Here is a 25,161-nt window from a genome sequence, read left to right as displayed (position 1 = left end):
ACAAATGATGTAAATATTTCCCTCAGTTTGTCATTTATGTTTCATCTTCATTTACGGATTTTTTATTTCTCTATAGAAGTTAAAAATTTTTGTCTAGTCAGATCTATCAATCTTTTCTTTTTAAAGCCATAATTAGCCTGAGATAATAGATTTATAGTTGTTCCTGGAAAAGCTAGTGTTTTAGGTTTGGAGTTGTTTTATGTGGCTAGAAGTAGTTAATCACTCTTAACTGCAAATAGGTATTTTAATAAATTAACATAACTCTTAAATTGGGATAATACTCATTTTTCGTCTATATTAACCTGAGTTTTATTATAATTCTTTTCCTTATTATAATACTTCCTGTTTCTCTGCTACTGTTCTTTTGGTATATATCCTCAGAAATTGGCAGAGTAGAAATTTGAAAGTATGTTGAATTTACATTGTCTTTCATATTTTGGCTTCATTAATGATGATGATTCAGTAATTGTATTAGGAATGATTTCAGACATCATAATAAAAGTGTAGAATCTTCACTAGAACAGGATAGTGTTTTATTGAAACTGAAACTTAAACAGTATAAAATATGTTTCCTCTTAGATAAGTGATGAAGAGAAGAACCTCCGAGAACAGGAGATTATTGCCTCATCACCCAGTTTAAGTGGGGCTAAGTGGGAGCTGGAGTCTGTTTATAAGGTATGTAAACTTGTACAATACTGCCTAGGTGGTGTTAAGTCTACCACATTGAGCTTGATACATGTTTAATGAACCCATTTGTGTAGCCACTTGTCACGGCCTCTCTCCTGCCAGATTTCATCCTCATCTTGCTTAGGGTGTGCCAGCCTTCTGTGCTGGGCTGTCCTCCTGCACAGACACCTCTCTAATCTGCTTGGGATCTGACCCCCCACTGCAGGCCATTCTCTTAAAGGAATACTCTCCTCACAAGGCTGAGGCTTCTACATCCTATGCTGGGCTGCCCCCTGCAAGGATACTCTCATCACCTACTTGTCCCCAACACCTTGTCTGCATCACTGCCCTGCACGGAAGCCTTTTGCGCCACTCTCGGGTTCTCACATCATGCCCAGACTGTCTTCCCCACATGGATTCTCTCTCATTCCATTTGAGGTCTGACACCATTTGCCTACTTGCAACCCTGAGGCGAGGCCTTCTTTAACCTGCTCAGGTTCTGCCTTCTTGCCCTGGGCCGCCTCTGCTGCCCTCTACACCCCAGCACACATAGCTAGTTTACTTAAACCCATTTAATGACTTTTGGACTGAGTAATCCAGAAGGAGAGGAGAGAGCTGCAATTCATTTTAAAATTTGATAGTTTGCAACAGCACAATTTCCTTTGAAAAGAATGTACTGATTATTATTGGTGAGTGCCAGTCGTTTAAAATCTTGCCTCCAGATTAGCTCCCCGTTCCGGCTTCCCTATTTCTACCAGTTAAGCCATCATTCTGTCAGCCTTCCAAACTTAGAGTGTGGGAATCGATATTTATTCTTCCCACACCACACATTTCCCCTTACTCTACCTTCACATCACCTTTTGCTTCTGCTTGGGCATTTTTATTTCCACTGTGACCACTCTAATAAGCTAGAATCATATTAGAGCTAGAGAACCCCTAAGGGTCATTTAGACCATCTCTTCCTTCCCTTCCCTGGTTTTATAGATCTGGCCGCTGAGGTTTAGAAGCGTTCATTAAATGTCCTGAAATCATAAGTCTAGTCAGTAACTAGACTTGGACTGGAACTCACATTTCCAAACTTCTCTCCCCTTCTGTTGCCTGGATTATTGAAATAAACCCTTTTCCCTCCTCCTCTGATATGTTCTGTGTGAACTATTTGGTGTCGTGTCACACACATACCGCTCTCTAGAGCTATTTGACTTCCCAGCTGTGTCTGTCTTGTTTTCTCAGGTAAGTGATGAACTCCTGCTGGACAAGGACTATGTTGCAGTTGTAGAAATCTATAAATCAATCAAAATCTATCTGTTAAAAAACACACAATCTGTTTATTGTGCAGTGTCATTGGATATTAGGCGTGTAGATTTAACTCTTCCCCAGAACTTGGGCAGATAGCAATGTGGGGATCATTTTTTTCACCTAATTGTTTTAGCTCATTTTTAAAAAGGAGAAAAACTCTATTGGAGAGTGAGGATAATTTACACACTCACAGTTTACTAATATATTCAGCTCATTTCTTAAAATTTTGGAATAGTTCATAGGATTTTTAAAAATGTAAGTAGAGTAGTAGTTTTTTTTTTTAAATATTTACTGGAAAATACTTGTTTCAATAGCAAAACTGAAAACTTATTATTATTTCTATTTCTTAGTGTTGGGATTAGCTTTTCCAATATATTTCTCTAGAGATAGACTGGAAACATACATGAAGAAATTTGGAATTACTTTACTTGCTAGTAATTTTTAGCACTGAACATATTGTATACACATTAGGATTCTACTTGATGCAGAATAGAATGTCGAGTATGTCATATGAGGGGAATGCAACGTGCTTAGAGGGCTTGAGTTGGGAGTTTGAAATCCTGGGGATTATAATTTGTAAAGTCACACGTTAAGAATAAAAAAAGTATTCTAACTTAGCGTGTTATTATTTTTCAAAACATCTACTCTGAAATGAACACATTTTTGAACTGCCGCTTCTCCCTAATGCTAGTTGTATAAATTGATCTTTTTTGTTTGTTTGTTTTTTGAACAAGCTCTCTACTTTCTCCCTCTCTTCTCCCTCTGGAATACGTGTAATCCTTATGTTGCATTTCCTAATTGAGTTGGATATTTCTTGGAGAATTTCTTCTTACTTAGTTCTCTCTCCTCCTCCTCTGAAGCATTTCTATATTTCTGTCCTCTAAATTACTAATTCTGTCCTCCTTAATGTCAGCTCTGTTATTTAAGGATTCCAGATTTTTCTTTATCTCATTCATTGTGTTTTTCATCTCCAACATTTCTAATTGTTTTTTCTTTATAGTTTCAATCTCTTTTATGAAGAATTCCCTCTGTTCATTAATTTTATTCCTAATTTCATTGAACTGTCTTTCTGAGTTTCCTTGTAACTCCCTGAGTTTCTTTATGATAACTATTTTGAATTCTCTGTCATTCAGATTGTAAATTTCTGTGACTTCAGGGTTGATTTCTGGATACTTGTCATTTTCCTTCTAGTCTGGAGTGTTAATATATCTCTTCATGCTATTTGGTCGGCTAGACTTGTGCTGTCTCATAGTGGTAGTATCTGGCAGAGTCCACCTGTTGCCACTTGTGGGGGGACAGGAGCTGTGTATTCTGAGCCCACTGCCATCTCTGGCAGCTGTGCCTTTCTGTTGGAAGCTGTGCCGACAGGGCCCATCTGCATTAGCCTGTTGGTCTCTGCTGCTTTACACACGTAGGTGTGCAGGCGCACTGGCAGGGGTCCCCTGCTCTAGCCAACTGGCAGAGCTGGTGCGCCAGGCGGGAGTGGGGAGAGGGGCGCTTTCTTTCGAGTATTCACTCCCAGGTGCTCCTGCTCTGTACTTGCTGTCTGCCCTCTTGGGCTGCTCGGTTTGGTGAAGATACCCCTGCGATTGCTTAGCCTCCTCAGTGTTGAGTATTCCCACGGGCTGGGGGGCAACTCTGAGAGTGCAGGCATTCCTGTGGAGGGCTGCCCTTTTCCCCCTCTCCTCTCAGAGCCACGCGTGAGGTCCTGCGCCCTAGCTCGCTGCTGTCGTTCGAGAGGGAGAGGAGATCCCCTTACTTCCTTCCACTGCCTCCTGGGAGCTCCAGCACCTCCACCTTCACAAGTTTGGGTGCATGGATCTCTCTGACGTCTGTTGTGTGAATGTCCTCTGCTGGTTTATGAATGTCGTTTTGTTGTATCTTAGCAGGGAAGAGACTAAGCGAAGACCTCACTTCGCCATGATGCTGATGTCACTTGTTTTTTTTTTGTGAGGAGGACTAGCCTTGAGCTAACATCCGATGCTAATCCTCCCCTTTTGTCTTGAGGAAGATTGGCCCTGGGCTAACATCTGTGGCCATCCTCCTCTACTTTATATGGGACGCCGCCACAGCATGGCTTAGCAAGTGGTGCGTCGGTGTGCACCCAGGATCCGAACCTGCAAACCCTGGGCCACCACAGTGGAGCATGCGCACTTAACTGCTGCACCATTGGGCCGGCCCCTGTTTTTTGTTTTTTAATGAATTTCTCATAGGGAGAATTTTTTTAGACTTAGTACATATGAAGACTTAGGAAGATTTCATAATGACAGGTACTGACATTTTCCCATTTCACTCTGAATTCAGATCCCTTTTGCTGATGCTTTGGATTTGTTCCGAGGAAGGAGGGTCTATTTGGAAAATGGCTTTGCTTATGTACCACATAAGGACATTGTGGCAATCATCCTGAATGAATTTAGAGCCAAATTGTCCAAGGCGTTAGCAGTAAGTATTTCACTTTATTTCTGTATTACCATATTCACTTTATTTCCGCATGTTCACATTTTCAATTATATATCTGTTAGTTTTGTTCTGTACTTCTTAAGAAATAAGTTAATTTTCATAATGACATTCAAATCGCTTATGATGTTGTACTGGTAATTCTAGAACCACTAGTTTTTTATTTATTACTACCCATAGTTAGTTTTCTTGTTTTTTCTTTCTCTAGTAATACTGATGGTGAGCTGATTAATTTTATGAGTGGCCTCTGTGAGTTTCTTCAAGGTCATGTCCTTTTTCCTTGGGAATGGATTTCACATATGGCACTTCACAATTAGTGTGGCCTGTGGTGGATATAACCCCTAGATTTCTGTTCTAAATTGGTACTTTGTGTTAGGAGAGGGCGGTGTAGAAGAACTGAAACAGCAATATGCTAGTGCTGCAATGAACAGCCTACTGCTGGGTGAAATTGGTGGTAGCTGTGTTGAATAAATAACATAATCAGTGCTTTTTAAGAGATTTGTTGAAAGTTTTACAGTTAAGTAATAATATCTTAAAAATACACACATTTTGGAGTATTGTTGTCTTTTAATCTGAGTCTAGTTTTTTAGATATTTTTTGGGGTACTTAAAACACAGAGAGAACTTCAAAGTTATGTGATGCGGCTCTTTTTAAGTTATACTGATTAAGCATAGGCCAACCTTTCCTTTTGAGTTGAAAATTGTAATATTTTCTGGTATAACTAATTTTGATTACTGACTCTCTGGGGTTACCTAAACCCTAACATGTATAATTCAGCTATATATACATTTGGGAAGACTAAAATGTTAACCCTGGTTTTATTAAATAAGGCAGTTTATGAAAACACCTGGCATAAAGGGTGTTTAATAGCTGTTAATATTCTTCCTCCCTCTCTAATCCTATGTTTGTTTGTTTTTTATCCTCAGTAAAGTTTTTAAATAGTTTCTTTACTTGTCTGTGACCTACCTTGGACCATGATCTATTTACAGATGAAGATAGTGTCTTTCACTGCTGTGCATCTCTGTGGTAGACACTGACTGATGTGACCTACTGGCTGACCATTCCCATTGTTTTATTATTACTGATTTTGTTCACCCATTTTCTCTTTGTTGACATTGTGGACAGCATTTCTTTGTGTGAAACAGCCATATACTTTTCAGGACATTGGGCATCCCTAACTCTCATCCACCAACTGCCATAGTGGCCACCAGTCCCCATGATAAACAAAAGTATCACCACATATTCAGAAAGCTTCCGGAGTGTTGGTACCACCCTTGAGCTGTTCGTGGTGGTTTCCTTCTCCTTTCCAAATTGTTGGTCTATGCATGTGATACAGTGTAATTCTGGCTGAAAAATATGAGAAGTTGTTTGGGGGCATCTGAAAGAAAGAACTTTCCTTGCTAATAAAAATGGGCACATGTATATTTGCTATTCAGTGTATCTTCCTTATAATCTAAGGTACAAAGAAAGATATGTGGCAGATTTTTGGCAAATTTTTTTTCTGCTTTCTGGACAGAAGATGGGAGATCTAAATATACTGAGATTAAAGACAAAACTCTATGAGTTCCTAGGTTAGTAATAAATTAATGTTTTCAGGAAATGGCACTTAAACTTTGTACCTGGTCGGTAAGAAATATATGAACTTTGAATTCTTTTCTCCTCCCCCACCTCCTGTTCGTGCTTTCCTCCCTCCAACATACTTTTAAAAAAATTTAATAATTTTTTAGAATTATGAAATAATTACAGTCTTACAGAAAAGTTGTAAGTAAAAAACAATAACTTTTTCCGTAAACCATTTGAGAATAAGTTCCCAACCTGGTGTCTTGTCACCAATACTTTAGTGTATAATACCTACAAACAAAGATGTTGTCCCACAGAACCACAATTCAGCTGTCATAACCAGGAAATTAGTGTCAACACATGACTACCAACTAATCCTCAGATCCCATTCAAGTTTCACCAGTTGTCTCGATCATGTCCTTTAATTTCAAAAGGATCCAATCCTACTTCACATGTGTTATTTGGTTGTCATGTCTTTATAGTCTCCTTCAGTCTGGAACATCTCCTTGACTTTATGACTATGTTACTTTTGAAGGTTATAGGCTAGTTATTTTGTAGAATACCTCTCAATTTGGGTTTGTCTGATGTTTAGATTCAGGTTATACATCTTGAGCAGAAATATCATAGAAGTGATGGTATGTTCTTTTCATTGCATCCTATCAGGTGATACATAATTTGGATTCATCCCAACTCTGATTAACTTTATAACAATTTATTTACCCATTATATTGTTGATAGGCATTTGGGTTTTGTTGTCTTTCTTTTGGTTATTACTAAAACTGCTGTTCTGAACATTCTAGGACATCTTTGGCAAACACATTTCTGTTGGTTATATGCGAGGATTGGAATTGTAGGGTATAGAGCGTGTATGTGTTCTGTTTTAGTGGATTCAGACTTACTTTTGATGACTGTCCTGATTGCCAGTGGGTTGTGGAGAGCTCTGCCTCAGTGTCTTTGGATTTGATAGAAGAAGGTCTTGCTCTTCAGGCAGTGCGTGGCTCCTCCTGGGTGGGTCAGGGCCAAGTCTGGTTGAGAGGTTGTCCAGGGAACCCTGGCCTTGTCATGCAGGAGAGTGGATGGAATGTGTTGCCTGGGAACCTGTCCTGACAGCTGTGGGAGGGAGCCGGAAGGAAGGGAAGGAGTTTCTTTAGGGCAGTGGTGAAGGAGAAATCTCAGCCTGCTGCTGTGGTGTCTTTGTTACTGTCCTTTCCAGTGAGGAAGGTTTGACCTTGGAGTATGTAATTAAAACATGTCAGCCTTATTAATGGAAATATTGTTGTAGGATAAGAAAAATTGCCCTAAAGATTGAAAAACAGATTTTAATTAGTAGTAGAGGATGAAATAAATGATGCTGGGGGATGTGTAAGTTGATAGAAGAGTTTTCCCCAGGTGATGTCTGAAAGCTTGGTCTTAACCTGTGATCATGTGATGTTTATGATAATGTCACGAATCTGGCTTTTGAACAGGCTCTAGGACTAGCAAAAGGTGGACTTTACCTTCTCATTTGATAAGTACTCTTTTGTCACCCTATTGTTCCTTTGAGACTCAGATGTGGCCCCATTTTCTCCAGGAGGCCTCCCCTAAGCCCCAAAGTTGTGTGAAATGTATCTCCTCTGTGTTCCCACAGTCCCTGCACATGACCAAACTATGGTGAAATGATTCTAATTATGTGTTTTTCTCCTCATCTAAAATGTAAGCTCTTTGAGAGTAAGGACTCTGTCTTAATTAAAATTTCCTATCTAGTGTAACATCTAGCACATAGGACCAATGCTCCCTAAAATTTTGTTGAACTGGTAGATGCTGAATATTAATAATGACTTCCACTTGTACTTAGTTTACTATTTATACATTATCTCATTTGATCCTCACTGCAAGCCTCTGAGATAGACAGGGATTACAATCTGTGTATAGATGGGGAGAATGCAGCTCTGAGAGGCAAAGTCATTTGTCCAAGGCTACGTTGGCTAGTATGGCTGGAGCCATAACTAGATCTCAGGTTCTCTTACTGTAAATCTCAGATCTTTTGATGGTAACTGTGCCTTTGTGAGGAGCTGTATTATCAGGGGATTTAGATCTTCACACTCTGAGGAAATATTGGAAGGTAATTATATTAGGGTAGTTACAGAGTAGGCAAAGAGGGTGAATTCGGAGCTGAGATGCAATAAATTGGTAACCAGTTAGGGAAAAGAATGAGAGCGATATATTTCTTTGCTTTATATAACAATTTTAGAAGCTTTGACCAGTTCTTTCGGTTAATGGTTTACTTTTTTAATAACTTTTTATTTGTTCACCCATGTATTGTTTTGGGTACTAGGGACACAGTACTTTACAAGATAGATGAAATTTCTTCTCTTATAAAGCTTATATTCTAGTGGGAGATAGACAATTACTAAAGAAATAAACAATAACTGTATATATATGATGTGAAGGAGCCAGCTGAACAAATATAGAGGCAAGTGCATTGGAGGCAGGGAAAGTCACTACTGCAGAGCCTCGAGGAGGGAATCTTGGCATTTTTGCAGAATAAGAAAGGCCAGTGTAGCTGGAGTGTAGTGAGCTAGCAGAGAGTGTACAAGATGGGACTACAATGGCTAGGTGTGACACTTTGGATAAACCGGGGTAAAGAGTTTGATTTTTAGCCTAATGTAGTGGAAAACCATTGGGTGGTTTTGAATACGAGAATGATGTGATCTGATTTATGTTTTAAATAGATTACTGTGGCTGCTGCTTGAAAACCACTTTGGAGGGTATGGAAAGAGTGGAAGCAGGAAGACTAGGTTGGCAGTTTATTCCATTAATCTAGATGGTGGCTTGAAATAGGTGGTTGTGCTGGTAACACTTGAGAGAAGTCAGTCGATTTCAGTTATGTTTTTGAAGTATTGTTGACATGACAGGCTGAGTGTGACAGAAAAAGAGGAATCAGGATAATAATAATAATGATAGCTTAAACTTAATGGAAATTTAATATTTGCCAGGTGTTGTTCTAAATGCCTTGCACTAATTGACATATTTAATGTTCATAGTAACCCTATCGGGTGGGTACCATTATTACTCTCTGAGGCTTATAGTATCTTTGCACAGGTAGTAAGGAACAGAGGCAGGATTTGAATCCACACAGTCTGGCCTTAGGGTCTCTATTCCAGACCACTGTTTTACTGCCTAGGCTGTTGGCCTGAATAACTGATTAAGGATGATGCCTTTTACCAGATGCAGAAGACTGAGAGAAGTACAAAAGGTAAAATCAAGACTTCTGTTTTAGCCATGTTAAGTGGGAGATACTTATTAGTCATCCAGATGGAGATATCAAGGACGAAGTTGGCTTTAGAAGCCTGGATTTCTTGGAGGGAGAAGGTGGAGCTGTGAGACTGTGTGAGGTCACGCAGGAAGAGTGTGGTGAGTCAGCGGAGAAGAGAGGACGGCCCACAACTGAGCTGGAGTTTTCATACACCTCCACTCTGTCATTAAGTAGCAGAATGGGCTTTGTTCTTAAAAACTGGGACAGCTTCTTAAATTGTAGCTGAGTTTCTTTGAGGCAAATTCTATTTTTTCTCACATAGTGGGACTGATTTCACTTTCTGTTTGTGAGACTCATCATTAGAAGGTACTGGTTAAACTTAAAAAAACCAGACTTTCAGAAAATTTATTTATACATTTCTAATTTAGATACAGAACGAAGGACTTTGAGAAGTTCCCAAGGAAATGATTGACAGGCAAGTAAGCAGCTCTTTCTTGGAGTGGCAGAGAAAAGTAAGGAATTTTTTTTTTCCTGAAAAAGATTTTCTTTTTTACCTTTTTAGAATACTAGTTGAGTCTGTGGCTCACCAAGTATTTGTTGCTTTGGAAAAATATTCTTTGTAGGCACTTGATCGAGTGCCTACATTTATTTATAAAGAGCTTGGAATTTTCTTAAATCTTTATTTATAAAGAGCTTGGAATTCTCTTAAATCTTTTATTCCCTTTTAAAAAGCAGTGTTCAGTTTAGTTCCTTAAGCTCTGGTTAAATATAATTAATTTTCTTGAATGGTAACCAGCTTTGGAATCATATAGGAATTTTCTGTCTTATTTGTGTCTAACTAGTTGATTTCCTTGAGTTTTGGATTGATTAATATTTCTTTTCTAATATTGCTTCCTGATTATTTAATATTATTTTAAAGTGATTGCAATGAACCCTCCAGTGCTGCCACTAACCCATCAATATGCAAGGAGTGGGTGACACAGCTTCACCCCCACCTTTGCTCTCAGGCTCCAGCCCGTTGACTCTCTCACGGTACTGATCTCTAGGAAACAAAACATTGCAGTTGAAAGCCATGAAACTAACAGAAAGAAATCAGTCATTTTGGGAGAAAAAATAAACATGCTATTTCTACTTTGAGACATGTTTGTTGACTGAGGATGCTAAGCTGAACTTGATCATTGCTGTGTTTGTGAGGCATTGGTTTGTTAAGCCCTTTTTATTGTCCAGTTTACAATTTGTTGTCCATTCAGCACACATTTCTTTAGCGTATGTCAGGTTTACTGCTGAGTGCCTAGGTGGTACGGGAAATGGGAAGTTTATGAGACAGAAGTCTGACCCTTAAGAACACTGTTGTCTAGTAGGGGGAGCTAGGATACAAGTAAAGGACTCAGTTACTAGGTAGAAAATGGGGAGTGTCCTGAGAGTTGTATCACCTAAACTCAGGGAATTTAGAGAAAAGATAGAATTGATATTAGCTTTAAATGATTGGCTATAGGGAGATGAACAGTTTGCAGAGAGTAGTAGAGGTAAATGGTTAGGTGCTGGAAAGCATGGGCTATTGGAGATGTGTTTTAGCAATAGGGATGTGAGACAGAGCTATTTTGGAGAGAAAATGACTTTGGTATTGGATGTGTTGAGTTTATTGGATTAACAGGACATTCTGGTAAATTTGGGTTGAAACTCAGAAGAGTGCTTAGAGATTAAGACATAGATTTGGGAGTCACTCACATGATTGTGAAATTTGAAGCCAAACCAGTAGATGCAATTTCTAAGGAGTAAAGAATAAAGAGAGAAGAGGACCAAATACCAAACTGATGTTTCAAGGTTGGGTTTGGGGATCAGGCGGGCACAGTGAATTGAATACCACAAACAAACAAGTCATTACAAGTGAGTCTTGGCATATTTCTCCATATGTATTTTATTTTAGAAAATGAGGCTTTTCACACCCTTCACAGAATAGGATTGAATAAAGTCATTTTCTTGTTTTATTGAAATCTTCTAGGTTTTTGATAGAACAGGTTTCATTCACTGAAAAAAATCAGTAATGTGTGTGCACGTGCTTTAAAAATTCCAAAGTGCTGTATATTTTTTAGATATTCATTTGAAGGGGCGAGTTCATGTGAAGAATATTTTAAGAGGTTTTTATTTTTCCTTTTATTTCTCCCTGTAGTGCTTAGTACAGTTCTGCATTTTGTGTTTATGGAAATTATTGGTGGCAAGAATTTTAATGATTCGCTTATTTCAAGTTCTCTGCTTTCTAGTTCCCAGCAAATGTTAGCAGCACATAGACAGAATTTTTAGAGCAGGAAAGGATTTTAGAGTTGTGTGGTAATCATTTGTGTTTTATCTTGCCCTCTTTCTTGGCAACTAGAATGCAAACTCTAGGTTTATAGATACCGGTGGATATGCTTGCTTGTCCTATTCTGTGTGGTAGTGCTTATTAGCACAATGCTTTCTTTTATAAGAGGCTTTCAGTAAAACTTACCAGTCATCCCTCTTCATTTTGCCCCTGAGAGCTTAGCCCCAGAAAGGTTGAATGGCTTACCAAAACTCATGCGGCTAATTATGAAGGACCTGGGTCCTTCGCTATAGGTCTCACATTTAAGTTGAAAGCCCTTTTGACTACAGTTTGTTGCCTCTCCCCAGGCCCAATTCAGTACCTCTGCCCCTCTACTGCTTTCTCTGATTCACCCTCCCTGTAATGGTATTTCCATGACATGTTTTAAATGTAGGGTTTTCCAGGGTAGGGATTGACCATATTCAAATGAATTGTCTCTGATGCCTAGCCCAGTGCCTTGTGAAGAGTAGGTGATCAGGAGCTGATGGGTTACCATGTGAGAGCTGCACGTTTGTATTCTCCACATTGGTTGAGAAAGCTGAAGTGAAGCGGGGTTGCACTTTAGCGTGCTGTTTCTGAAAGGAAAGCATGAAGTACCTGATGATGTGTGTGAAGTGCTGCATATGCAGAATATTTCTGAAATCTCAATTGCAAGTGTTTATGACCTCAAAATACTTCTGAAGAAGTACTGCAGTCTGCTGCAGTAGTTAAAATGGTTACTCTTTTGACAGTTTTTCTCTGGAGTATGTAAGATGTGAGTTTTATATTTTGTTTAGAAACTTATGATGCAGCATAAACCAGGCTTAAACTCCAGCTACCTTGAGAATAGCAGCTTCATTCTTCATGGTTGAACTCACTCTCCAGAGAAATTCTTAAGTTACTATTTTTGTGGTCACCTTTGTGTCCCCTGCACACCTACCTCCCCATTCACAGAAAAGATGATTCCCCCCATGCCTTTATAAACACTCCTGTTCCTCAGATCGTTTATCATATGCAAGAATTATAATTACCCATTTTAAAGCCTCAGCCTAGATTGGCTAGAAAATATTTAGTATTTTTACACATTATTTATAGTTTATTTTTTTTCACTGAGCTGCGTTGCTTTCATTGACACCAGAGTACACTGAAACAGAGATTTTTATCCCTATTACTTAACTTGTGATGAGAAAATATCAGCAGATTCAGTTGCTAGGAGACACCTGAATACTGAAATAGTTTTTTTTGGGGGAAGGGTACTTGTAAATTCAATTCTTTGACAGTTCTACTCTCATAGAGCAAAAATTTATTCAGTCACTACAAAGAAAGATGCATCACCTGTTAGTTTTCCAGTTTAACAGTTTTGCACAGGGGGATCTAGGAATATGGAAAATGTTACAGAATTGATTATGTGTTGAGAGTGTAATTTTTAACAGTAACTGGACATTGAAAAGTAATGATTAGGTATACGTTTCTGAGTTTCAGTTTTCTTAAAGTTTTCTGATTCATCATTAATGAGATAAAGAGTGAGAACAAGAGAGAGACACACACAAACATACACACACGACATAGAGGAGTTTAAACCAGAGTAAAATATTGTATTAATTAAACCTACTTTGTCTCATAGAAGTAGGATTGACCACATCCAATATTAAATCACCCAGGTCTGCTCTTTTTACCTGTGACACTTAATAATTATGTGCCAGAGAAAGAATAAATATTAAAAAGAAGTGTTTGGTTATAATCAGTTTGGCTTTCCTTTATAACTGTCATTTATTTTTGTCATAGTTCTATAATGTTTAGAAAAAGATTTTTATTGAAGTTCAATTCAGTAACTTTTCTTGAGTGTTTGCTATGTGCTAGGCAGAAACACTGGGGACATAAGTATGATGAAGCTTTCAGGAAGCTCAGAATGTGAGGGGGGCAGCAGTAGGGGAGAGGTGTAAGCAGTCATCATACACCATGGTCAGTAAAAGAGAAGTGTGCACTGGGCACAGAGGGAGCATAGAAAAGAGAGTGGTGAACTTTGGCATCGCAGAGAGAGCTTCAGAGATGTCAGCTCTGGGCTGGGTTTTGCAGGGCTCTTTCTTAGAGGTGAACAATCCCTGGACCTTGTCTTTTATGGGAGGGGTAGAGGATGGGGAATAAGACCACCGTTATTTGTCTTCATTTCTAAGTTCCCTCTTTGTTTCTCCCATGTCCATACCCTCAGCTGATAACACACCCTGACATTTCTCAATTCAGGCAGGTGAGTACTGTCCATATACCAGTTTCTGATTCTGTACCTTCAAATTTCACTGCTTGTCTACTTAATTGCACATATGTATTTGAGGAACTTGTCAGGGAGTGCAGAATCCATGTTCTGATTTACATGCGTTGTAAATCTTCTGTCTCAGAAATGAAAATCTCATTAAGGCTTTAATGTCTTTTTCCAAGTGACACAAAGAGAGCCCTGTGAACTCAAGTAGGCAGCATATACACTGAAATTGGAGTGGTGCAGAAAATGTTATCTGAAATGTTTTAGGAGAGTAATGTGTAAGTTCAAAACAAAAATAAAAACAGCAAATGAAAATTGTCCCAGAGTTGATAGAAATCATAGTTGATACTAGAAATAATCAGGGAATGTTAGAATTGAGAATAACCAAATGAACAGATTTGGTTTCCTTTAAATTTTTAAAAAGGCTCTAAGAGTAGAAGTAAATGTTTTATGAGTCTCATGCTGTTTGTATAAAATCCTTTTTATTTTTTATAATTTTATACTTTCGGGGTACTTTTAGAACATGATATTAGGTGAGTTTCAGTGTTTTCCTGCCTACATTTTTAATTAGACACCTATCATAGAGTTACAAGACTTTAGTCATATGGAAAGCACTTAAACTCTGGTTTTAAAAAAATTATTGTTGGGCCGGCCCCGTGGCTTAGCGGTTAAGTGTGCGCGCTCTGCTACTGGCGGCCCGGGTTCGGATCCCAGGCGCGCACCAACGCACCGCTTGTCCGGCCATGCTGAGGCTGTGTCCCACATACAGCAACTAGAAGGATGTGCAACTATGACATACAGCTATCTACGGGGGCTTTGGGGAAGCAAAAAAGGAGGAGGATTGGCAATAGATGTTAGCTCAGAGCCGGTCTTCCTCAGCAAAAAGAGGAGGATTAGCATGGATGTTAGCTCAGGGCTGATCTTTCTCACACACAAAAAAATAAATAAATAAAAAAATTATTGTTGTCCTTTGTGAAACTATGATTTTGTCCATATGCAAGATTATATTTGTTGAGTTGCAAAACAGTTAAGTGAATGATGTCAGTGGGCTTACTAAATTGAGGTGTGAATGGGGTAGCGATCTAGAAAATAGAGAACCAAAACTGGAGGAAGATATATAAGATGGATTTCTTTCTCGTAAATTTGAAAACAGAAAAATAGCAAGACTGGTAACCAGAATATTCTCTTCTGTAACCGTTCCATCAAAAATTCCACAGTTATCCCTTTGACTATTAAAGGCTAAAATAATGGAAAGAAGATGAAATAATGTTCAATCTTTGAGGAAAAAACAAACTAATATAGCTTTGGATTTTGGCAAGGCAGCTATAATCCCAAAGAAAGAGAATAACAATTTGCATTTATAGTCTTTTCTTCCAAGTAACTTAAAGCTTTGTAAATACATTTTCATTAATCCTTTGGACTACTTTTCAGTTTTGTTTAAAATATTAAGAAGGAAATCATCTCTACTTCCTGAGGATGGCTGGAAAAAATTACATACTGAAAGTCATAGAAATGACTTCTTACCGTGATGGCTGCAATGTTTTGTGTCTCTACTCTCACTTCTTAACACTTTGGCTAAGGAATTCATCCTTCAGCAAGTACTTATCAATTGTGTATTGTGCAGTGGGCCTGAGGCAGGACACACACACACACGCACGCACACGCACGTGCGCGCACACACACACAGTCAATAAATTTGAAATGGTCTATTTTCCCTTTCAATTTCGTGGGCTCTAAATCATTCTTCTCAGGTCGAGAGCCTCTAAACTTGACTGATTTTAGCTGAAGAATTGGCCTGCCGGGTGATGGTAGGTGTGGTAGTGGTGATGGGGGCAGGTTTCTAATTTTTTATTAAGCACTTACTGTATGCCAGACACTACTAACTTTGAATATGCGTTGCCTGTTTAATCCTCTTGGTAACATTATGAGGTGGTTATTAGCCTGGTTTTTGCATGCTGTGAGGAAACTGAGGCTTTACCAAATTAAGTAACTTGTCTAAGATCACAGTACCTAGTTAGTTGCTAAGCCAGAATTCTCGGCCAGTCCACCTGAATCCATGGTTTGTCTGCTCGTGATCTTTAATAATGTCCTCCTCTTTGTGGGAAGCAGCACAAACATGAATCCTTTTTCCTTTTCTTTTTGGATCAGTGTTGATGAGCATAAATGTGTCAGCGCCTTACTCCAGAGCGATGATAGAATTGGGAATTTTACCAGTTAGAAATATCTTAAACAAGTAGTTTAAGATATTTAACTAAAGTAGGGGTTATTTTTGTGACCCAGCCTGAGCTACTGTACTGTACTGCAGTATCTGTCCTGCAGTGGCTCAACAATGTCCAGGCCTGTCTCTCAAATCCTCCTACACTTTCCCTCATGATTATTGCTTCTTGGTTGCAGGATCCGAGGCTGCTTAGCTTCAGTTATCATGTCTTCGTTAGGAAGATCAGCTGCTTCTGTTCCTCTTCATCAGGGGAGCAAACTTTCTCAGAGTTGTTATCCCTTTCTGCTCTTCTCCAGCGAAGTTCTGTTTATTTCTCTTTGGCCAGAGCTTGTGTCTCATGGCCTTCTTCGTTTGGGAGAGCAAGTATTTTACTTCTTCGGCCACTTTTGGTAGAGGCAGGCAAGGGAGTGGATGAGTGAGAGTTAGCTAACCTGCATGTTTGCCACAGGATTGATCAGCTTTGCTGAATTTAGGTGAGAGGAAATGCCCTTACATGCAGATGGATTGGGAGAGGACTTTCTTAATGTATACCTGGTCAGCATGAGCTGTGTTCCACAGTGGGTGGTAGGAAGAAGAACTGACGGTGTTGCTGATGAGTTAATGGAACGTACCTTCATGTCCAACTGAATGGGCTGGTGATCTTGAGCAAATTGTGAAGAAAGGAGAGGCTGTAGTGGAAAAGGAGCTTGAAATTTATTTTTGAGAGAACTGGATTGAGAGAGAGAAACTGAAATCAAGAATGTGTTGAATCCATGTGAGACTTGTATGTATCAGGGGCTCAGTAATAAATCACTAGCCAGTCTTTTTTTCTGTTTTCAGCAGGTGTTTTTGAAATGATCAGATTGACCTTATCCTTATCACTTGAATCACAAAATCCAGATCGATTACTCTTTTGAGTGATGGAGTGAGAGTAGTCACGCTGTCTGGATAGTCTTGGGAAGGGATTCTCTCTGATCCTTCCTGCTGTCATGTCCCAAGTTACCAAGTATGGCTGTGGAAGGTAGCAAGGGAAAGTGAAAGAACACCCCCTCTGCTATGACTTAGCGCCCTCCAAGTTCACTCACCAGTGTGAAGTGAAAGTCTGCAGACAGTGGAGGATGCTGCAACGAAAGCACGGTTGCTGTTGTCATCCACTCTGTTGGGCCTGGGTGCCTGGCAGGTGACAAGGTCCTTTAACTATATAAGTTACCCATTTAATATAGCCTCACTTTAAAAAATAAGTTCTTTTCTTGATGATTCTTTCATGTTAGGTTGCTCCATTGACTGAGGTCCCTTAATTCGCTGTTATTTTAGAACAGGGACTTTGTAGTGTCTTTGTGGGTTTTTTTTTTGTGACAAAATATGATGTATTTTATACCAACTTACTCTTGGATGCGAAAACTTGAGTAGATATTCTTTACTGTTCAAACCTTCTATCTCAGTTAAACTCCTTGTATCCTCACTCCCACTTTCCCTACCCATCCTACAACTTGCCAACCCCATCTCTTATATTCCATATACTCATCTTCTTGTTATCACGTACATGCTCCATGAGCTTTCAACTTCATACCTTGTGTCTTTGCTTCTCTCATTCATATTTTTTTCCAATTTTTTTATTGTAGTAAAATTCACATAGCATAAAATTTACTGCCTTAACCATTTTTAAGTGTACAGTGTAGCGATATTAAGTACACTCACATTGTTGTGCAACCATCCTAACATCCATCTGCAGAACTCTCTTCATCTTGCAAAACTGAAACTCTGTACTGTTAAACAATAACTCCCTGTGTCCTCCTCCCAAGCCCTTGGCAACCCCCATTATACTTTCATTATTTTTTCCCTAAATCTCTCCTCTCCCCTAACCCCTCAGCCTCTGGTAACCACTATTTTACTCTCTATTACTATGAGCTTGGCTTTTTTTTTTCAAGATTCCCCATATAAGTGAGATCATACAGTATTTGTCTGTCTGTGTCTGGCTTATTTCAGTTAGCATAATACCCTCAAGGTTCATCCATGTTGTTGCAAATGGCAAGATTCACTTCTTTTTAAGATTGAATAATATTTCACACACATGTTCTTTATCCATTTATCTGTCAACAGACATTTAGGTTGTTTCCATATCTTGGCTACTGTGAATAATGCTGCATTGAACGTGGGGATGCAGATATCTCGTGGAGATAGTGAGTTTATTTCATTTGGATTATAGTGTCTTTGAGTAAACAGTACTTAGACCACCTGTCCTCTTTATAACGTCTTATTTTATAAGAAAACTGAATTCTCTTCCCTTAATGTGAGTCTAATATATTTTTTAGAAATGCACCTTTCTCTTTTGGTCCCTCTTAATAATCTTCAGCCATATTTCCAGTTGTTTCTTCCCTTTTTCTTGTATCTTCTCTTTTTAATTTCTCTTAGTGATGAAGCAAGGCAAGGCATGCAGAGGTGGGAAAGAGAGGTGGGGAGGAATTTATTAGTAAATAACACTTAGTTTTGAGTTGAGTAAGATGAAATGCTTATGTTAATATGGCTTAATGAAAGTAATGTGAGAAATACAGAAAAAATTGTTCAGTATATTTAGTTTAAGGAATTGCTATTGGGCTTTGTATCTTATAATATTTTATTTTGGGACTTTGTATTGCATTAATTTGTTTACATGCCTGTCCTATATCATCTTTTTCCGTGATTGTCTTTAAGTCCTTGTTGCTTCCTAGTATAGTATTTGGTGTATGGGAGGTGCTTGGAAAATGTTTGTTGACCTGAACATTCACCTCCCATCTTGAAAGAAATATCAGTATAGTAATACCTACCCTAGGAGGAAGAGTGACCAGTGTTTCTTTGCAATTTTAAGTTGACAGAATAAAGTATGCTGTTTAGTAAGGTGGTAAACAAGATGTGACATTGCAGACAAAATTCCATAATAAATACTATGAGAAAGTAAATTAAAAATACAGAGTAAATTGACAAATCAGAAGATTTTATTACATTTTTGTAAAGGAATAAAGAGAAGAAATTATAATCTATAGTATATTTAATTTATTTATTTTACATTATATTTTATTGAAGATGTAATTGACTTTTGAAGACATTGTAGTTTCATAAGTGGGGAACTTGTACCTGGTTCTGATTTTCATGGGAGGTGAGTGTCCTGTGAGGAGAACTCCCAGGTACTGATCTTGCAGCTGTGGACACTCACATGGGTTTTCTTTCTCTTTTTCTGCCGATGAACCACAGTTGTAGTTTTTATTACTTGGTCACAACTTTTCTCTTTTATTGTGTTTTTCTGGCCAAATATAATTTATGGTTCCTCCAGTTCAAGTTGTAAATCCTGCAATGTTTCATTGCTAAAAGTACATAATGCATGAGTGATTTTTTAAAGAGTCTATGAGTGGTGCTTGTTATTGGACTAGCCAACAATTTGACATTTTTATTTTATCTTCAACAATTTCTCAATTTCTGAGAATACTTTATATTTGAGCCTATTGTTTTATTTAGAAGGAAAAATCAGTGTTAAATCGAATATTGTAAGTATCTTTTAAAAAAATATGGTTATGGGACTTCTAAGGTTTCACATTATATTGTCAGACTATTCAGCTGCACTCTCGGTTCGTTGTTTATTATCCTACTAGAAAACTTCAACACGCTTAAGATGTAATTCATAATTCAGTATGTTTCGGACATGAGTCCGTGGTTCAGTATGTAACAAACACGCGCATTTACATACACTCTCCAATTTTATTTTTTAAACTATTTCCCTCATGACTCTGCTAGTTTGTTACAATATTATGGTAAGAAAGATTAATGATTTCTGGGACGATGCAACTAGGAAATAATAAGTAGTTTAATTTAAAGTAGCTTAGGCCTAATGGGCAAGCTTTGTCTTCAGTTTAGATAATGTCTGTTTTTATATAAATATGTAGTTCTTCACTAAAGAGACATCCAAATGTTGATTATATTTTACTTTTTGTAGAGAACACTTTGTTTAAGAATTAGTGGAAATTTGAATGCCATTGTTCAAGTTATATGCCCTTATTGCTTCTACTGTAAGCTTTGTTAATAGAAAACTGGCCGTCCTTTATATGTATGTGTTGCAGGCTAGTCTCTCTTTCTAGGTCATCCTCTGGAAATTGTTAAAACTCCTGTTCTCAGGTGTGTGTGTGTGTGTGTGTGTGTGTGTTTCCCTAAGGGAACAATGTCAGTTATCTTCTTTGTTCTTATTACTCTGTTTGCTTTAACTGTGCTTAGTATTTCTCTTTAAGGCCATCCTTGGCATCTGAGGTATTGAAACTGGCATTTTGTTAAGAAATGCTTCACAATCGGGCCTCCTTTTCAGCAGCTGGGCTCCCATTCACTTAAGAATCCCTCACTCCTGGTTTTACAGTCTTGTTCCTTAAGGATCAGATGTACTTTTCCCGTGACTCTCAAACAGAAGCCATCAAGCAGAACAGAAGCTATTTGAAATGAGTATAGGTTTTTTTCATTTGTTAAAGATTTGCAGCATATCTTTGGAGAATGAGTATAATGAAGCTTAGAATTACATTTGGCCACATTATACCTTAGATTGGTAATATATACAGGTTAATTTTTAATATTTATAAGCTCTATTTTTTCTTTTTAATAATTGTTTCTCTTGTTTTCTTTTTATGATATGATTGGGACTATGCTTTTTAGTAGTATTAGGTTTGAATTTTTAAACTAGCTTTATTGAGATATAAATTATATACATAAAATTCACCAATTTTAAGTTTACAGTTGGACGAGTTTTGACATGCGTATGTGGCTGTGTAACCATCACCACAATCAAGATATGTAACATTTCCATCATCCTCCAAAATTCTCTTGTGCCTTTAGCAGTTAATCCCCTCCTCCCACCCCTGGCCCTGGGCAAGCACTCATCTGTTTTCTCTCATGATAATTTTGTCTGTTTTAGAATTTCATATAAATTGAATCATATAGTATGTAATCTTCTGTTTGGCTTTTTTTAATCTGCATTATGTGTTCAGTAGTCGTCTATGTCGTTTCATATATTGGTGGTTCATTCTTTTTTTTTTTATGTTGTGCAATATTCCATTGTATGAATGCACCACAGTTTATCCAGTCCCCACTTGATGGACATTTTGATTGTTTTCAGTTTTTGGCTATTATGAATAAAACTGCTGTGAACATTTGGATAAATACTTATGGATGGGATTGCTGGGTTGTATGGTAAGTATGTTTAATTTTATGAGAGACTTCCAAACTTTTCCAAAGTGGCGAGACCCTTTTGCATTCCCCTAGTAGTGTATGAGTTATAGTTACTCTACAACCTTGCCAAAAGTTGGTATTGTCAGAGTTTTTTTTTTTTAATGAGATATAATTGACATATAACATTATATTAATTTCAGACGTATGGCATAATGATTCAGTATCTGTATATATTGTGAAATGATCACCACAATAAGTCTAGTTAACATCCATTACTACACAGTTCCAATTTATTTTTTCTTGTGATGAGAACTTTTAAGATCTTGTCTCCTAGAGTTTTAAATTTTAACCATTCTAGTGGGTATATGATGACATCACATTGTGCTTTTAATTTGTTTCCCTAGTGACTAATGATGTTGAATATCTTTTCAGTCTTTATTTGTGATTCATGTGTCTTCATTGGTAAGGTGTCTGTTCGTACCCTTCTCCTATTTTAAAAATTGGGTTGTTTGTGTTCTTGTTATTAGGTTTTATGAGTTCTGTACATATTCTGCAGATAAGTTGTTAGGTATTTGTGTGTGTGTGTGTGTTTGTATACATACAAATGTATACGCATACATACACATCCATAAATATGTCTATAAATATACGTATATAATACATAATATACATATATTTGGATGTGTGTGTGTGTACATGTGTGTATGCATTTGGCAAATATATTTCTCCCAATCCAGAGTTGCCTTTTTGTTGTTTTAATGATACCTTTTGATACCTTTTTTTTTTTTTTTGTGAGGAAGATCAGCCCTGAGCTAACATCCATGCCAATCCTCCTCTTTTTGCGGAGGAAGACTGGCCCTGGGCTAACATCTGTGCCCATCTTCCTCCATTTTTTATGGGACGCTGCCACAGCGTGGCCTGACGAGCAATGCATCGGTGCGCACCCGAGATCCGAACCTGGACCGCCAGCAGCGGAACGCACACACTTAACCACTACGCCACGGGGCCGGCCCCTAATGATGCCTTTTAAAGAGCAAAAGTTTGAAGTTTTGATGAAGTCCATTTCGCAGTTTTTTCTTTTATGATTCATTTTCCATCTAATAAATATTTGCCTAACCCAAGAGCACAAAGAATTTCTCCTATATTATCTTTTAGAAATTTTATAATTTTAGTTCTTACTTAGCTCTGTGATCCATTTTAAGTTAATTTTAAGATATGGTGTAAGGTAAAGATCAGCAGTCATTTTTTTCCATATTGATTTCAGTTGTTTCAGCACGACTAGTAGAAAAGATTATCCTTTCCCCATTAGATTACTTGGCACCTTGTTGAACATCATTTGATTGTGTAAGTGTGGATATATTTCTGTATTTTATTCTGTTCCACTGATGCGTGTGTCCGTCCTTCTAACAGTACCACTCTGTCTTGATTACTATAGCTTTATAATAAGTTTTGAAATCAAGTAGTGTAAGTGTTTCAACTTTGATCTTTTTTCAAAATTGTTTTGTCTCATCTGGGTTTTTGTATTTCCATATACATTTCAGAATCAGCTTGTCAAGTGGTACAAAGAAGTCTGCCAGAATTTTGGTTGGGATTGCATTGAATCTGTAGATCAATTTGGAGAGAATTGATATCTTAACAGTGTCAAGTCTTTTAATCCCTGAACATGGTACATATAATTTATTGAGGTCTCAAAATTTTCTCTCAGCAATTTTTTTGTAGTTTTCAGTGTAGAGGTTTTTCACATATTTTGTTTCATTTGTTTCTAATTATTTTATGTTTTTTGATGCTTTAATAAATAGCATTAAAAGTTTTTTCATTGTCAAATGTTTTGTTGCTAGTATGTGCAAATAAAATTGATTTTTAAATATTTACTTTGTATCTTGCAGTTTTGCTAAACTCACTTATTAATTAGTATAGCCTCTTGGTAGATTGTTTAGTATTTTCTCCATAACTGCCCATGTAGTCTGTAAATAAAGACAAGTTATTTAACTTGTTTCCTTCCAATCTATATATCTTTTATTTATTTTTCTCACCTTTTACACTGGCTAGGACTTGTGGTACAATGTTAAATAAAAGTGATGGGAGTGGGCATCCCTGCCTTGTTCCTGATCTTAGGGGGGTGCACATTTAGTCTTGCACTAATAAGTATGATATTAGCTGTAGGTTTTTCATAGATATTTAATAAGGTTAAGGAAGCTTCCTTCTGTTCTCAGTTTGCCATTTTTTTTGGAGAAGGGTTATGAATGGGTGTTGAATTTTGTCTAATGGTTTGAACATTTATTCATTTATTGAGATGACCATTTGGTTTTAAAATATTTGTTTAATCTCTTAATGTGGTTGGTTATTTTTTTTTTAAGTATTAAATCAATCTTGCATTCCTGAATAAACCTACTGTGTCAAGGTTTATTATCTTATTTATATATTGCTGAATTTTTGCTTCATTGCTCCTGAGGAATATTGGTCTAGAATTTTTTTTATATAATATCTATCTGATTTTGATATCAGGTTATTGCTGGCCTTATAAAATGAGTTGGGACATGTTTCCTCCTCTAAATTATCCTCAACTTTTCCTCTCGTCTTTTGCCTTAAAATAGATCTTAACTAAATTTGTGTTTCAAGCTAGTTTAATATTTTATACTTAAAAATGAATATTTTTAATATTAAGACTTTTTAAAGAGCATAAGGAAAAAGCTCTTTGATTAAAAAATTAGATATGCTAATAATTTGGGGATAGTAGGCCTTTTCATAGAAAATTTGGAAAAATTTGGAAAGTGTAATAGTGTGTAAAGACAAAAAATTTGTATAGTTTATATTGTTTTGTTTTTTGTTTTTGTGAGGAAGATGGGCCCTGAGCTAGCATCTGCCAATCCTCCTCTTTTTGCTGAGGAAGACTGGCCCTGGGCTAACATCCATGCCCATCTTCCTCCACTTTATATGGGACGCCTGTCACAGTATGGCCTGACAAGCGGTGCGTCGGTATGCGCCCGGGATCGGAACCTGCGAACCCCGGGCTGCCGCAGTGGAGTGCGCGCCCTCAACCGCTTGTGCCACCGGGCCAGCCCCTATAGTTTATGTTGTTGATAATATGGTATTTAACATTTGGAATCCATTGTCTTGTCTTATTATTTCACAAGCATTTTCTCAAAATATTATTTTTATTAACAGCATTTTTCATGACTTTGTAATGTATCTTGTGGATTTTTTTTTCTTTTTTGGTGAGGAAGATTCGCCCTGAGCTCACGTCTGTTGCCGGTCTTCCTCTTTTTTTGCTTGAGGAAGATTAGCACTGAGCTAACATCTGTGCCAGTCTTCCTCTATTTTGAATGTGGGTCATGGCCTCAGCATGGCTGACAAGTGGTATGAGTCTGCGCCTGGGATCCGAACCCATGAACCTGGGCCGCTGAAGCAGAGTGTGCCAAACTTAATCACTACGCCACGGGGCTGGCCCCTATCTTTTGTACTTTTAATAATTTACTTATCAGGGCCGGCCCCGTGGTTAAGTGCACGCGCTCCGCTACTGGCGGCCCGGGTTCGGATCTCGGGCGTGCACTGACGCACCACTTGTCCGGCCATGGTCAGGCGGTGAGCCACATACAGCAACTAGCAGGATATGCGACTATGACATACAACTATCTACTGGGACTTTGGGGAGAAAAAGGGGAAAAAAAGGAGGAAGATTGGCAATAGATGTTAGCTCAGGGCTGGTCTTCCTTAGCAAAAAGAGGAGGATTGGCATGGATGTTACCTCTGGGCTGATGTTCCTCACAAAAAAAAAAAAAAATTATTGCCTCAAAGAGTCTAAATATTTAAACCTCTTGACTTTATGGAACTGCTGTTCTATGTATTACTTCAGTTTATACTGCCTCAGGCAGTGTACAGAATATCTAGTTCAACTCTTCAATGATGGGGGATTTTGCAGTTAAAAGTCTTGGTTAATATGATAGGTAGAAGTAGTATCTTTTTGCTTTTAATTCCATTTCTTTAATTACTTGGGAAATATT

At 37.8% G+C, this 25,161-nt stretch overlaps 1 protein-coding gene across 1 annotated transcript in view; it reads left to right on the top strand.

Moving 5' to 3' along the window:
* Window positions 1–25,161, top strand: part of PRIM2 (DNA primase subunit 2) — a 266,125-nt gene that overhangs the window by 53,108 nt on the left and 187,856 nt on the right. The window contains exons 6-7 of the mRNA XM_058554093.1: window positions 580–675; window positions 4,267–4,404. Of these exons, the coding sequence (XP_058410076.1) occupies window positions 580–675; window positions 4,267–4,404 (234 nt within the window). The remainder of the gene's footprint in view (window positions 1–579; window positions 676–4,266; window positions 4,405–25,161) is intronic.

The sequence above is a fragment of the Diceros bicornis genome, chromosome 14 (assembly GCF_020826845.1).
Source record: "Diceros bicornis minor isolate mBicDic1 chromosome 14, mDicBic1.mat.cur, whole genome shotgun sequence".
Classification (NCBI taxonomy): Eukaryota; Metazoa; Chordata; class Mammalia; order Perissodactyla; family Rhinocerotidae; genus Diceros; species Diceros bicornis.
This window is presented reverse-complemented; position numbering and strand designations above follow the sequence as displayed.